Source organism: Phocoena sinus, chromosome 2 (assembly GCF_008692025.1).
Source record: "Phocoena sinus isolate mPhoSin1 chromosome 2, mPhoSin1.pri, whole genome shotgun sequence".
NCBI lineage: Eukaryota > Metazoa > Chordata > Mammalia > Artiodactyla > Phocoenidae > Phocoena > Phocoena sinus.
Window position 1 is genome coordinate 19,073,273 of NC_045764.1, and position 13,577 is coordinate 19,086,849.

A 13,577-nucleotide genomic window follows, 5' to 3' on the forward strand; every position below is an offset into this window, starting at 1 on the left:
GAGGCATTGCAGTTAAGAATGATAAACACTGCTACCTGCTTTACCTTTCTGTACTAAAACCTCCAAGGAGCCATAGATTCCCAACAAGCAAAACAAAACTATATGATTAATATTATATAGTCTAGCTGACAGGCAAGTGTCTGGCCTTAATAGTTTATTTTTCTAAAATATAAAGGACAGAATATTAGCAAGTGATCACATACCTGATATGGCATGTAGGATCTTTCTTTTTGAGTAGGGGTTATAGCCATGGGATATGAACCACTACAGGCACATGAAATATCCATCATATCTAAAGAAGTAATGCTCATTTTGGATGGTTCTGAGCTATTGGATGCATTAATATGACTGTTAAAACTCCGAAAAGCCACAGCATTTCTTTTAGAGGTTAATGTTTTCAACGCCTCCAAAGAAGGAGCTAACATTTTTCGGTTGCTGTCCTGGACGGCAGGACTCTCATCACCTCTCGGCAAGGTGCTTTCTTGGCAGCTGGGGGATGCAGAAAGTAGGTCTTCAATATTTGATTCTTCCAAAGAGGATTCTTTGATGCTTTTATCTGGATCTAAGGACTGCCGTCCTAATGGACTTTCCATGGTGGAAATTCCAGGAAAAGATGAATCAGAGTCCATGCAAATACTTTTAGGAGTTCTATCATCGTCGGAACACAGGAAACTAGAACTTAAGTAGTCTTTCTTACTATTCTTGTCACACTCATCATCCAGTTCACACATAAGGTTTTTTGCTATCATTGGGACAGGTGATTTTTCTGGGGTTTGTTGCTTATCAATGAAAGAATTGTCCATGTTCTCCTTATTAGCACCGTCATTTTGCTGATCTCTGAATACCGACAGCTTAAGGTCCTGGACTTCAGCTGTTAAGCCTGTCCTTTGATTGACATAACCATCTCTCATTTCATTACTACTCTTATACTCGATACAATTTTTTTTATTCTGTATAATTTCCTGACAAGGACTGGAGTCAACTAACTCAAAACTTCTTTTACAACTTCTTTTCCCAAGGTGTTCTTCAGTCACCCCACTGGAATCCACAGCACATTGATGTGACTGATGGTAACCAGACTGGCTTGTGTCAGCAGCCAGATGAATATTATTTACATTCAGTTCTCTTGCTTCCCAAGAAACTTCCCCAGAAGAACATTTTTCAGCAAGGTTTCCACACGAGTTTCCAGTGGCAGGATCGGCACTGCTGTTATGAATGGGAGAAACGGCTAACTCACGATCCCTTTTATTGAAACTTTTGGTCTCCATGGCATTTGTAGATTTTGTACCTAAAGGCTTTTCGACTGTATTCCAACTCATCATTGTAGAGCCCACTGCGTTGTCACTTTCCTAAGAGGGAGGAAAAAACGGTTAAAAAAATTATGTAAAGCTGAGAATCTTTAACCTTTTAAACCTCTGCCCACTTAAGTGGAATAACTGACCCCATAAGCTACGATGGGTAGCTCTTTCCACATTCCTGTGAAAAAACAGAACAATGATAATGGAGAATTAGAAAGCAATATAAACAATTATAGTATACATTTATATACATTATTTTGAGTGAAACACTGGTATAAAATTTAAACCAACTATTCTATAATATGTATTTGATGGTGTGTTACATGTTATTTAAATAGGACAAATTAATAGGAATATATTCAAGCAAAACTGAGGGTAAGGCTACATTATGTATATATCTGCTGTGCAAAAGGGATGATTGTTTTGTACTTCAGTCACAGGGCATGAAATACAGTTAATGGAAAATTACAGTCTAAAAATATTGTTAATGTAAACACCTATCACTTCATACAAGTATAATAAAACCAAGCTGACAAGATGAAGCTAAACTAACGGCAATTTGTAATTAAAAACCCAAAATAACAGGAGTTAATATCCATTGTCAACAATATAAACTGATGATGCGTTGATAACAAAGTGCTTTTCCTGAAGACTGTTTGAGTTCCAACTCTGCAGGTGCCCTTGTGTGATCAGAATTTTGGACATAATCTTGCAAACTGGCATATAGTAATCAGGATTTTTACAAGATTACTCAGTTAGAGTGAATCTTCAATAAACCCTAATAGTGCATATTTTTGGTATGTGAAAAATCGAACTTTATTAACTTACTTAGTAATAGTAAGGAGCAGTTAGTCATGAACAAAAAGACAATTCCTAAAGTACAACTCACTGCTCTGGAAGCACAGAAAATGATGCATTTGGGGATTAGCAAGTTTATCAGTGGTCCCCTGTGGTCCATTGTCACTCCTCTGACCTAACTTGAGAGGCTCTACTGTAACCCAATCATTGCATTCCTTAGGGATGCAGCCAAGGGAGGAAGAAGGTTAAGCTATGTATAGTTTGAAATATTATATAACATGCTTTCTTGAATAGAAAAGAGGTAAAATAATAGAATGGAAATCTGGCTTTTCCTGAAGCATTTATTACCTAGAGGGCAATCAATGAGAGAAGGAAAAAGGATTGAGAAACCCTGCCTTAACTAAAAAATAATGTGACCTTACTCCTAAAATACACATATCCAACAATAATGAAGAAAATCATGCTACTGAGAATAAGGAGCAAATACAGTCCAATTTATTTTATCAAATGGAAGGTTTACTCTTTGTGTATTAACATTATTCTAAGCTAACATTATTTTGTCAGCCTTCTATAAAGGAAACTTTATTATATTTTTAGTTCCCCTCAGCTTTAATAGCTTAAAAAAGCCCAAAACAGAATATATAAATTAAGTAAGATAACTTGCAGTAAATTTAGTCATTTGGTAAGCAATCTCCTTAGAATAGATACTTTCAAAGACACACCTACATTACCTTTGTGGTCTAAAAGTTACTTCTGATCCAAAAGAGTTACCATTCCATTAAATGAGAAACTGGCAGAAAACAGTAAAGAAGGAGGTAGTATAAGTTTAAAATAAGACAGGTTAAGAAAACTCAACAATCTAAGGTCTGTGTCAGGGTAGGGAATTAAAAAGAAGTCCATCCAGATGCCTAGAAGCCAAACATTTACTATTAATATACTGCAAAAATAAAAAAATTGGAATCTCATGTACTGAGCAAAACTAATTTCACATTTGAATGAGAAATATTTCAAGAGAATTTGACAGAATATATAGGAAAAATGAAGAATACCTTGACTGCCATTCATGTAACCATTTCATTTCCTTACAGAATTTGTATGAAATGGTACATAGCATTTCTATCATTAATTTGACACACATAGTTGGTTTTGGGTAAGGTGAATGTCACTCCGACCTGGCAATCCTTTTCCCATCTGGGACTGCTGTGGCACTCGGATTCCACACTGGACATGAAGGTGTGGGATTGACTGCTGGTGCTGGATGTGGCCAGCCTTTTCCTAGACTGGAGGAGATGGGAAGTTAGACACTTCACAGGCATCCCAGGGTGGGAGGCAACGGTTTCAAGACCTGTGGGGAAGAGAAAACATTGAAGTTTATGTCACATCTTTCCTACTTTCCCGCTGATCCTGAATCTTTACAGATAATTAGAAAAAGTATTAAGTATTTCATATCAGAACTATTTCCATGTAAACATTATTTCATCCATAAGGATGGCTTTGGGTGGTTTTGGCATACAAGTACTGTTCTGAAAGTTAAAAAACAAAGCAAAACTCTCAATATTCATAAAGTAGAAATCAGGACAAGGGAGTGAACTTACATAATTAGGAGGAAATCATTTTGAATAACCATTATCCAACTTGAAACTTTTCTTGATGAAGGACCATTATTGATGTGCTATATCCAGGTGTGCTAGGAGGCTGGAATGGGACTACATTTACTCGATTCCATTTGTATTTAATTAAAACTGTGGCTTTATTTTAATGTTGAGGTTTACATGCTTACAAGTGTGGAATTATATACACCCATAGAGACTTTTTTACACTACTGGGTAAAACAAATAATAGTGATTTGTCTAGGAGTGAGCCAGTGCAAGAAAGCAGCACCATCTATATGATACAAGTTCCTGTATCTTATATACAAATAATGATGCTAAAAATTGTTGCTCTGGGACTTACCTGGTGGCACAGTGGTTAAGAATCTGCCTGCCAATGCAGGGGACACAGGTTCGAGCCCTGGTCTGGGAAGATCCCACATGCCGCAGAGCAACTAAGCCTGTGCACCACAACTACTGAGCCCACGTGCCGCAACTACTGAAGCCCACGCACCTAGAGCCTGTGCTCTGCAGCAAGAGAAGCCACCGCAATGAGAAGCCCGCACACCGCAACCAAGAGTAGCCCCCACTTGCCGCAACTAGAGAAAGCCTGTGCACAGCAACGAAGACCCGATGCAGCCAAAAAAAATAATAAATTTAAAAAAATAAAAAAATAAATATTGTTGCTCCTGAACTTAAAATGAGACACAATAGATAATCATGGTTTTACTAAAGATCACAATACATGCATATTAAGATTTTATATGTATATAAAAAGATATGTATATCTTGTTTTCTCTTTCCTGAAAAGGGTGAACATGACTTTAATCCCAAGTAAATTCTTAGTTTACTATAGTTTTTTTTAATCTAATAAACCTTAGAATTTTGAAACTGGAAGGAGATTTGAAAGTCCGTCTAAAACAACTTTCTCTTCGGCACATAAATCCTCTCAATGGGATTCCTGAGGCTCACTGGACACTGACCTTGACATCTGAGTAAACTGCTCAGCTGCTTTTCCCCAGCAACATGGGAACTTGTATCCTATCTAATGCGTCTGCACACTGTATATTTGCTACTGAGCTCCTTCTGGATCACCAATACGATCAGACCATTCCCTGCTTTGAAACTTTTGGTGGCTCCCCTTTTTCTACAGCTTACATTCCAGGCTCTCTGTAACAACACTGATCCTTCCCCATGTACGTTCCCCATCTACCTGCTAAACTTCCTTTTTCTTTGCACATGCTTCCCATTCTCACATGTTGTCCTGTTGTCTAAAGATAGAAGATACTTCCATGTGTCCATGCCTTTGCTCATGCCTCTATCTGAAATGCCCTTTTCCAATATACTTGGAGCTATTAAGATCCTATTTCTCTTTTTTTTTTTTTTTTTTATAAATTTATTTATTTTATTATTTATTTATTTATTTAGGCTGTGTTGGGTCTTTTGTTGCTGTGCACGGGCTTTCTCTAGTTGCGGTGAGCGGGGGCCACTCTTCGCTGCAGTGCACGGGCCTCTCATTGCGATGGCTTCTCTCGTTGCAGAGCACGGGCTCTAGGCACATGGGCTTCAGTAGCCGTGGCACACGGGCTCTAGAGCACAGGCTCAGTAGTTGTTGCGCACTGGCTTAGCTGCTCCGCAGCATGTGGGATCTTCCCAGACCAGGGCCCGAACCCGTGTCTCCTGGATTGGCAGGCGGATTCTCAACCACTGCGCCACCAGGGAAGCCCCCTATTTCTCTTTTTAGGTCCTGCTTGGTTGTTCCTATATCTTTATTTAGAACCATTCTTGGTTTTTCCAGTTAGCAATGATCACTTTTTGTGTTGGATCACAGTATTCTTCCTATGGCATTTATTTTATAGGACTGTTATTATTATCCCTTTATACCTACAATCACCACAAAATTACAGGTTCTCCGGAGGCAAGGACCTCTCGTATTCATCTTCATATTCACTCATGTGACCAGCACAGTGCCTACCACATTCTGATCAGATTAAAAAATGGCTGAGGGAGATGCAATCATTTCCCCTAAGAACAAGGCTATAAATCACATCTGCATATCCTATATTTTAACAGTTTTCTGTTTTTTTTTTTTTTTCCCAGCCACACCACACGGCTTGCAGGATCTTAATTCCCTGACCAGGGATTGAGCCCGGGCCACAGCAGTGAAAGTGCCGAGTCCTAACCAGGACCACCAGGGAACTCCCTAACAGTTTTCTGTTTATCAAAGTTATATATATATTTCAGCTATTTTGATGTTCACAGAAGTGTTTGAAGAAACAAGAGGAAAGGGTCAGTGGACAGAAAACTATATTTGCAGTCAGGAATTAATTGACCCACTTACTAGTGGGTCAATTTGTAAAAAGGAGGCAATTCTTTCTATCTGTCTACCCATTCATCCAAGATATGTACAGATTTGAGGACCAAATTATAAACAAGGTAAAATCTATGGAAAAAACAACACTAATTATCCTTCAAAGCATCATTATTCACATTCCCAAGATGATGAACATGCATGCAGACAACTAAATTGTCCACTGTTGCTAAGTTATAGAGGGTGAGGTTAAGTCCCACAAATGTCCCACTTGCCTCCTTTACTACTTGACTTTTGTCTTTTATTGTGTAATAATTAAAAACCATACCATTACTTCAACTATTTTATTTCAGAATCTTTTGGAAATAATTTTATAAAGGAACAGAATAGTACAAGTACTACATCTTCTCCATATAAGACTTCCACAGACTCAGTATAGTAATATTCACCCAATGATCATTACAATGTTATAGCTAATTGAAGAATTAACTTGACATTTTATTCTGTTGATTTAAAGATCTGCAACAACCCCTGTCAGAAATGGCATTTACATGATAAAATAGAGAAATGCCACAGAGCGTCTGAATATTTGAATATTCCAAAATACTTTGTTCCTCAAAAGACACATTTAATAGAATAAACTACCTTTTCTTTTATACTCACATGATTTTAGTAGTTTGCTAGAATAAGGAGTAACGTCCTTCTGATCTATAGACATAGGACAATCTAGTCCTTGAGAAAGCTGTGATGTTTCAGACATATGGGTTGAAAGAATATTTGCAGAGTCTTGACTTTTTTCTGCAACTGGTGTGTGCTATTAAAAAGAGAAAAACAAATGCTATGATTTACCTTCACAAAAACACCACCTAAATGCATTGACTGTTATACACCTAAGTAGATAAAATGTTGAAGTAATTCAACATGCTTGATATTTTAATTCATTTAAATGGCAATCATGAAAGGGCATATTATATGAGTTTTTTCTTATCAAGTACTTACAAATCCCAAAGAGCTGATGAGAGATAATACTTGTCCGGGGGTTCTTGAATAATAATCTTGCCTAGGTTTGGCCATAGATGGTGTTGTAAGAATATCCATCATATTGATACCTATGTATGGAAAGAAAAGTATATGATATTCTTCAAAAACTTCAACTGTCAGGGGGGCTTCCCTGGTGGCGCAGTGGTTGAGAGTCCGCCTGCCGATGCAGGGGACTCACGTTCATGCCCCGGTGCGGGAAGATCCCACATGCCGCGGAGCGGCTGCGCCCGTGAGCCATGGCTGCTGAGCCTGCGCGTCCGGAGCCCGTGCTCCGCAGCGGGAGAGGCCACGACAGTGAGAGGCCCACGTACTGCAAAAAAAAAAAAAAAAAAAAAAAAAAAAAAACTTCAACTGTCATTGACTAAGTCAATACTTATTTGCTCTGAACTTTGCCTCACTTTCCACATTATTAACATTATCTGTAAAGTTGGCTTGTGCAAGACAAATAGAGCTAGGAAAGCCATCACGCCATACAGTAAACATGTACGACTAAGCAGACAGAGAAATACAAACACCATATGTTCCCTCTATATACAGAATATAAAAAACAAAACAAAAAAAAAAACCAAGCTCAGGGATACAGAGAACTGATTGGTGGTTGCCAGAAGTGGGGGTAGGGGGTGGGAGAAATGGATGAAGGGGGTCAAAAGGTAAAAATAAATTAATCAATTAAAAAAAGAGTGATATCTAACTGGCAAAAAAATAATTCTTGGTAATAAAGTATTAGAAAGGAGGTTGAAGGGACTTTCCTTGTAGCACAGTGGTTAAGAATCTGCCCACCCATTTTTCACAGAACTGGAACAAAAAATTTCACAATTTGTATGGAAAAAAAAAAGACCGTGAATAGCCAAAGCAATCTTGAGAAAGAAAAATGGAACTGGAGGAATCAGGCTCTCTGAATTCACACTATACTACAAAGCTACAGTAATCAAGACAGTATGGTACTGGCACAAAAACAGAAATATAGATCAATGGTACAGGATAGAAAGCTCAGAGATAAACCCACACACATATGGTCACCTTATCTTTGATAAAGGAGGCAAGACCAAACAATGGAGAAAAGACAGCCTCTTCAATAAGTGGTACTGGTAAAACTGGACAGCTACATGTAAAAGAATGAAATTAGAACACTCCCTAACACCATACAGAAAAATAAACTCAAAATGGATTAAAGAACTAAATGTAAGACCAGACGCTCTAAAACTCTTAGAGGAAAACATAGGCAGAACACTCTATGACATAAATCACAGCAAGATCCTTTTTGACCCACCTCCTACAGAAATGCATATAAAAACAAAAATAAACAAATGGGACCTAATAAAACTTAAAAGCTTTTGCACAGCAAAGGAAACCATAAAAAAGACGAAAAGACAACCCTCAGAATGAGAAAAATATTTACAAACGAAGCAACTGACAAAGGATTACTCTCCAAAATATACAAGCAGCTTGTGCAGCTCAATATCAAAAAAACAAACAACTCAGTCCAAAAATGGGCAGAGGACCTAAATAGACATTTCTCCAAAGAAGAGAGACAGATTGCCAACAAACACATGAAAAGATGCTCAACATCACTAATCATTAGAGAAATGCAAAACAAAACTACAATGAGGGATCACCTCACACCGGTCAGAATGGCCATCATCAAAATATCTACAAACAATAAATGCTGGAGAGGGTGTGGAGAAAAGGGAACCCTCTTGAACTGTTGGTGGGAATGTGAATTGATACAGCCACTATGGAGAACAGTATGGAGGTTCCTTAAAAAACTACAAATAGAACTACCATATGACCCAGCAATCCCACTACTGGGCATATACCCTGAGAAAACCATAATTCAAAAAGAGTCATGTACCACAATGTTCACTGCAGCACTATTTACAATAGCCAGGACATGGAAGCAACCTAAGTGTCCATCGAAAGATGAATAGATAAAGAAGATGTGGCACATATATACAATGGAATATTACTCAGCCATAAAAAGAAAGGAAATTGAGTTATTTGTGGTGAGGTAGATGGGTCTAGAGTCTGTCATACAGAGTGCAGTAGGTCAGAAAGAGAAAAACAAATACCATATGCTAACACATATATATGGAATCTAAAAGAAAAAAATTGGTTCTGATGAACCTAGGGGCAGGACAGGAATAAAGATGCAGACATAGAGAATGGGCTTGAGGACATGCAGAGGGGGAGGGGTAAGCTGGGACAAAGTGAGAGAGTAGCATAGGTATATATACACTACCAAATGTAAAATAGATAGCTAGTGGGAAGCAGCTGCATAGCACAGGGAGAGCAGCTCAGTGCTTTGTGACCACCTAGAGGGGTTGGATAGGGAGGGTGGAAGGGAGACTCAAGAGGGAGGGGATATGGGGATATATGTATACATATAGCTGATTCACTTTGTTATACAGCAGAAACTAACACAACATTGTCGAACAATTATACTCCAATAAAGATGTTAAAAAAAAAAAAGAATCCACTTGCCAATGCAGGGGACATGGGTTCGAGCCCTGGTCTGGGAAGATCCCATATGCCACAGAGCAACTAAGCCCGTGCACCACAACTACTGAGCTTGTGCTCTAGAGCCTGCGAAGCACAACTACTGAGCTCGTGTGCCACAACTACTGAAGCCTGAGCACCTAGAGCCCGTGTTCCGCAACGAGAAGCCACCACATGAGAAGCCTGCGCATCGCAACAAAGAGTATCCCCTGCTCCCTGCAACTAGAGAAAGCCTGCACGGAGCAATGAAGATCCAACGCAGCCAAAAATAAATAAATAAATTTATTTACAAAAAAAAAAAGAAAAGGAGGTTGTAAAAAACGCTAAGAAAGGAATCAAAATATTAAGAATATAAAATAAATTTCAAAAACAGAATCTATTTAAGGAATTAATATAAATTGTGGGCCCCTCATGTGAGCTAACTATGTAAGTATAGGGCAAGATAGAAAATGATGCAGATTTCTATCAGGTTTCAATGTGTAACATTGTAAAATAGAACATTCAGCACCCACACGTAATATTGTACTATTTTCTTTTTTTTTTCTTTTTTTTTTTTTTTTTACGGTACACGGGCCTCTCACTGTTGTGGCCTCTCCCGTTGCGGAGCACAGGCTCCGGACGCGCAGGCTCACGGCTGTGGCTCACGGGCCCAGCCGCTCCACGGCATGTGGGATCTTCCCGGACCGGGGCACGAACCCGTGTCCCCTGCATCGGCAGGTGGACTCTCAACCACTGCGCCACCAGGGAAGCCCCTGTACTATTTTCTTTAGCTCTCCAAAGTAGTAAGAGAAGTGTAATGCTTTGTATGTGGTGTAAGACTTTAAAAGGTAGGCTGAAAGTCTGAACTTAATGAATTTCATTTATACCTCATTTTGATGAAACAATAAAAATGACAATAAACTTCTTTAAAAATATTTTACAGATTAAACAAGTTAAAAAATATTATGGCAATGATTTCTTGGTTATGACTTTAAAAGCACAGGAAAAAGGCAAAAATAACAAATGGGACTATATCAAACTTCAAAACTTCTGCACATCAAAGGAAACAATCAACAGACTGAAAAGACAACCTACAGATTGGGAGAAAATATCTGTAAATTATTTATCTGTTAATGGGTTCATATATAGAATATAGAAACAACTGCAACTCAGTAACAAAAAACCCCAAGTAATCTAATTAAATTGTGAACAAAAGTCTTGGATAGACACTTCTCTAAAGAAGATATACAAATGGGCAACATGCTTATGAAAAGATGCTCAACATTAGTAATCAATAGAAAAATGCAAATCAAAACTACAATGAAATATTACCTTACATGCATTAGGATGACCACTATCAAAAAACAGAAAATAAGAAGTGTTGGAAAGAATGTGGAGAAATTGGAACCCTTGTGCATTGCTGGTAAATTGTAAAATGTAAAACTGTGCAGCCACTATGAAAAACACAGTGGAAGTACCTCAAAAAATTAAAAATAGGGCTTCCCTGGTGGTGCAGTGGTTGAGAGGCCGCCTGCCGATACAGGGGACACGGGTTCGTACCCTGGTCCGGGAAGATCCCACATGCCACGGAGCGGCTGGGCCCGTGAGCCATGGCCGCTGAGCCTGCGCGTCCGGAGCCTGCGCTCCGCAACAGGAGAGGCCACAACAGTGAGAGGCCTGCGTACGGCAAAAAAAAAAAAATTAAAAATAGAATTTGATCTATATGACCCAGCAATTCCACTGCTGGGTATACACCCAAAAGAATTGAAAGCAGGGTGTTCAAGACTTATTTACATACTCATGTTCACTGCAGCATCATTCTCAATAGCGAAGAGGTAGAAGCAACCCAAATACCTATCGACAGGTGAATGGATAAAGAAAACACGGCACGCATATGTATATCTGTGTGTGTGTGTGTGTGTGTGTGTGTGTGTATAAAATTTGGCCTTAAGAAAGAAAGAAATCCTGTCACATGCTACAATATGGATGAACTTGAGGACACTATGCTAAGTGAAATACGTCAGTCACAAAAAGACAAATACTGTATGATTCAACTTATATGAGGTATCTAAAGTAATCAAACTCATACAGAAAGTAGAACTGTGGCTGCCAGGGCTGCAGGGAGGGGAAAATGGAGTATTGAGTTTCAGTTTTACAAGATGAAAAAGTTGTAGAGATCTGTTGCACGACAATGTGACTAGAGTCAATATTACTAAAGTACACACTTAAAAATGGTTAAGATGGTAAATTTTACCTTGAGTTTTTTTAATCACAATCCAAAAAAATAAAGGAAAAGAAAGAAACCAAATCAGAAAAACCTGTATGCTCCAAGATGTTTTTCATAGAATTATTTATGTTAACCTAAATTCACAATGTTTGGGAGCCATCTTTAAGCTAAACCATGAGATATGAAAAAATAAAAAAATTAATATTATAATACAAAAATAATTTAAATTCATCAGCAATATCACCCTAATACAAAATTTTTCTGGGACTTCCCTGGTGATCCAGTGGTTAAGACTCTGAGCTCCCAATGCAGGGGGCACGGGTTTGATCCCTGGTAGGGGAGCTACAATCCTTCATGGCACACAGCGCAGACCAAAAAAAAAAAAAAAAAAAGAAAAAGAAAAAAGGAAAAAAAGATACAAAATTTTTCTCATTTGTAATTTTTCCCAATATCTTTTCTGAAACTGAGGAGTTAGATTTGTCTTATTAAAAAATGTTTAGGGCTTCCCTGGTGGTGCAGTAGTTGAGAGTCCACCTGCTGACGCAGGGGACACGGGTTCGTGCCCCGGTCTGGGAAGATCCCACATGCCATGGAGCGGCTAGGCCCATGAGCCATGGCCGCTGAGCCTGCGCGTCCGGAGCCTGTGTTCCGCAACGGGAGAGGCCACAACAGTAAATGTTTAGATTTTAGAAAAATAAGTGATTAATATATTGTATAGTATGGGACATCCCTAGTGCATTTCGTCTACAATCTGTACTTATTATTACTGCTATGAAAAGTATGGGTAGTCACGTGAGGTAGGATTAATAAAAACTATAAATGGTCCACATCAACTCAGGTCACATTTTACCAAACATATGAAAAATCTTTAGGTCTTCAAAATGCTTCAAAATTTGTACTTGCAAATAAAGAATTGTAGCTCTCTATTTACTTTCAAATATTTATAATCCCACGGTTAAAAATTTATAACCCAATATTTGGTTCTACTGCTCATTTATTTCCATCCTCTGCCATTTTAGTAGATAATACAACAAGCTACCAAGTCAGGAAGCTGTCATTTCTCCATGTTTCTGTAATAAACTTAAGTAGTTTCTAGTTTCTCCCTGTTAGAAACAATGTGGCTACAAACAACTTTATTCATATATATTATTCTTTTTTTTTTATTTTTTTTTTATTTTATTATTTTTTTTTGCGATACGCGGGCCTCTCACCGTTGTGGCCTCTCCTGTTGTGGAGCACAGGCTCCGGACGCGCAGGCTCAGTGGCCATGGCTCACAGGCCCAGCCGCTCCGCGGCACGTGGGATCCTCCCGGACCGGGGCACGAACCCATGTCCCCTGCATCGGCAGGCGGACTCTCAACCACTGCGCCACCAGGGAAGCCCCATATATATTATTCTTTTGAACCATTTCCTTAGAATAAATTCTAAGACACAAGTCACTAGGTCGAAAAGAATTAAAACCTTTGTTTCTTAAATCATACTGCTCCATTTCCTTTGGAAAGAACTATGCTTATTTGCAATGTCCCTAGGAAAACTTCCTGTGCTTTCTGCAGTCTCATTAACACTGGATCTTCAGCTCTCCATTTTTGCTTTTGGCTAGCTTAATAGTGTAAAATGATTCATTTATTACTTTTTTAAATTAGCATTTCTAGTGCTATGAGTAGTGAAATTAACATACTCCCATATATATGTATTTGTGAATTCTGTGTTTATTTTCTCTGCCCCTTGTTTATCAAGGTGGTGGTCATGTATATTTGAATAATTTCTTTAGGTATTAGTTGTCTATCATGTTGTAGTTATTTTAGTCATTTTACTGATGTTTAATTGGTAAGCGCCAG

The 13,577-nt window shown here is 38.4% G+C and overlaps 1 protein-coding gene across 2 annotated transcripts in view; it reads right to left on the reverse strand.

The window, feature by feature from the left end:
* Positions 1-13,577, reverse strand: part of MASTL (microtubule associated serine/threonine kinase like) — a 34,408-nt gene that overhangs the window by 10,998 nt on the left and 9,833 nt on the right. For both annotated transcript variants that reach the window (XM_032624913.1, XM_032624912.1), the window contains exons 5-8: positions 6,996-7,105; positions 6,660-6,810; positions 3,269-3,441; positions 204-1,349 (exon numbers count right to left, since the gene is read on the reverse strand). In XM_032624913.1, the coding sequence (XP_032480804.1) occupies positions 204-1,349; positions 3,269-3,441; positions 6,660-6,810; positions 6,996-7,105 (1,580 nt within the window). The remainder of the gene's footprint in view (positions 1-203; positions 1,350-3,268; positions 3,442-6,659; positions 6,811-6,995; positions 7,106-13,577) is intronic.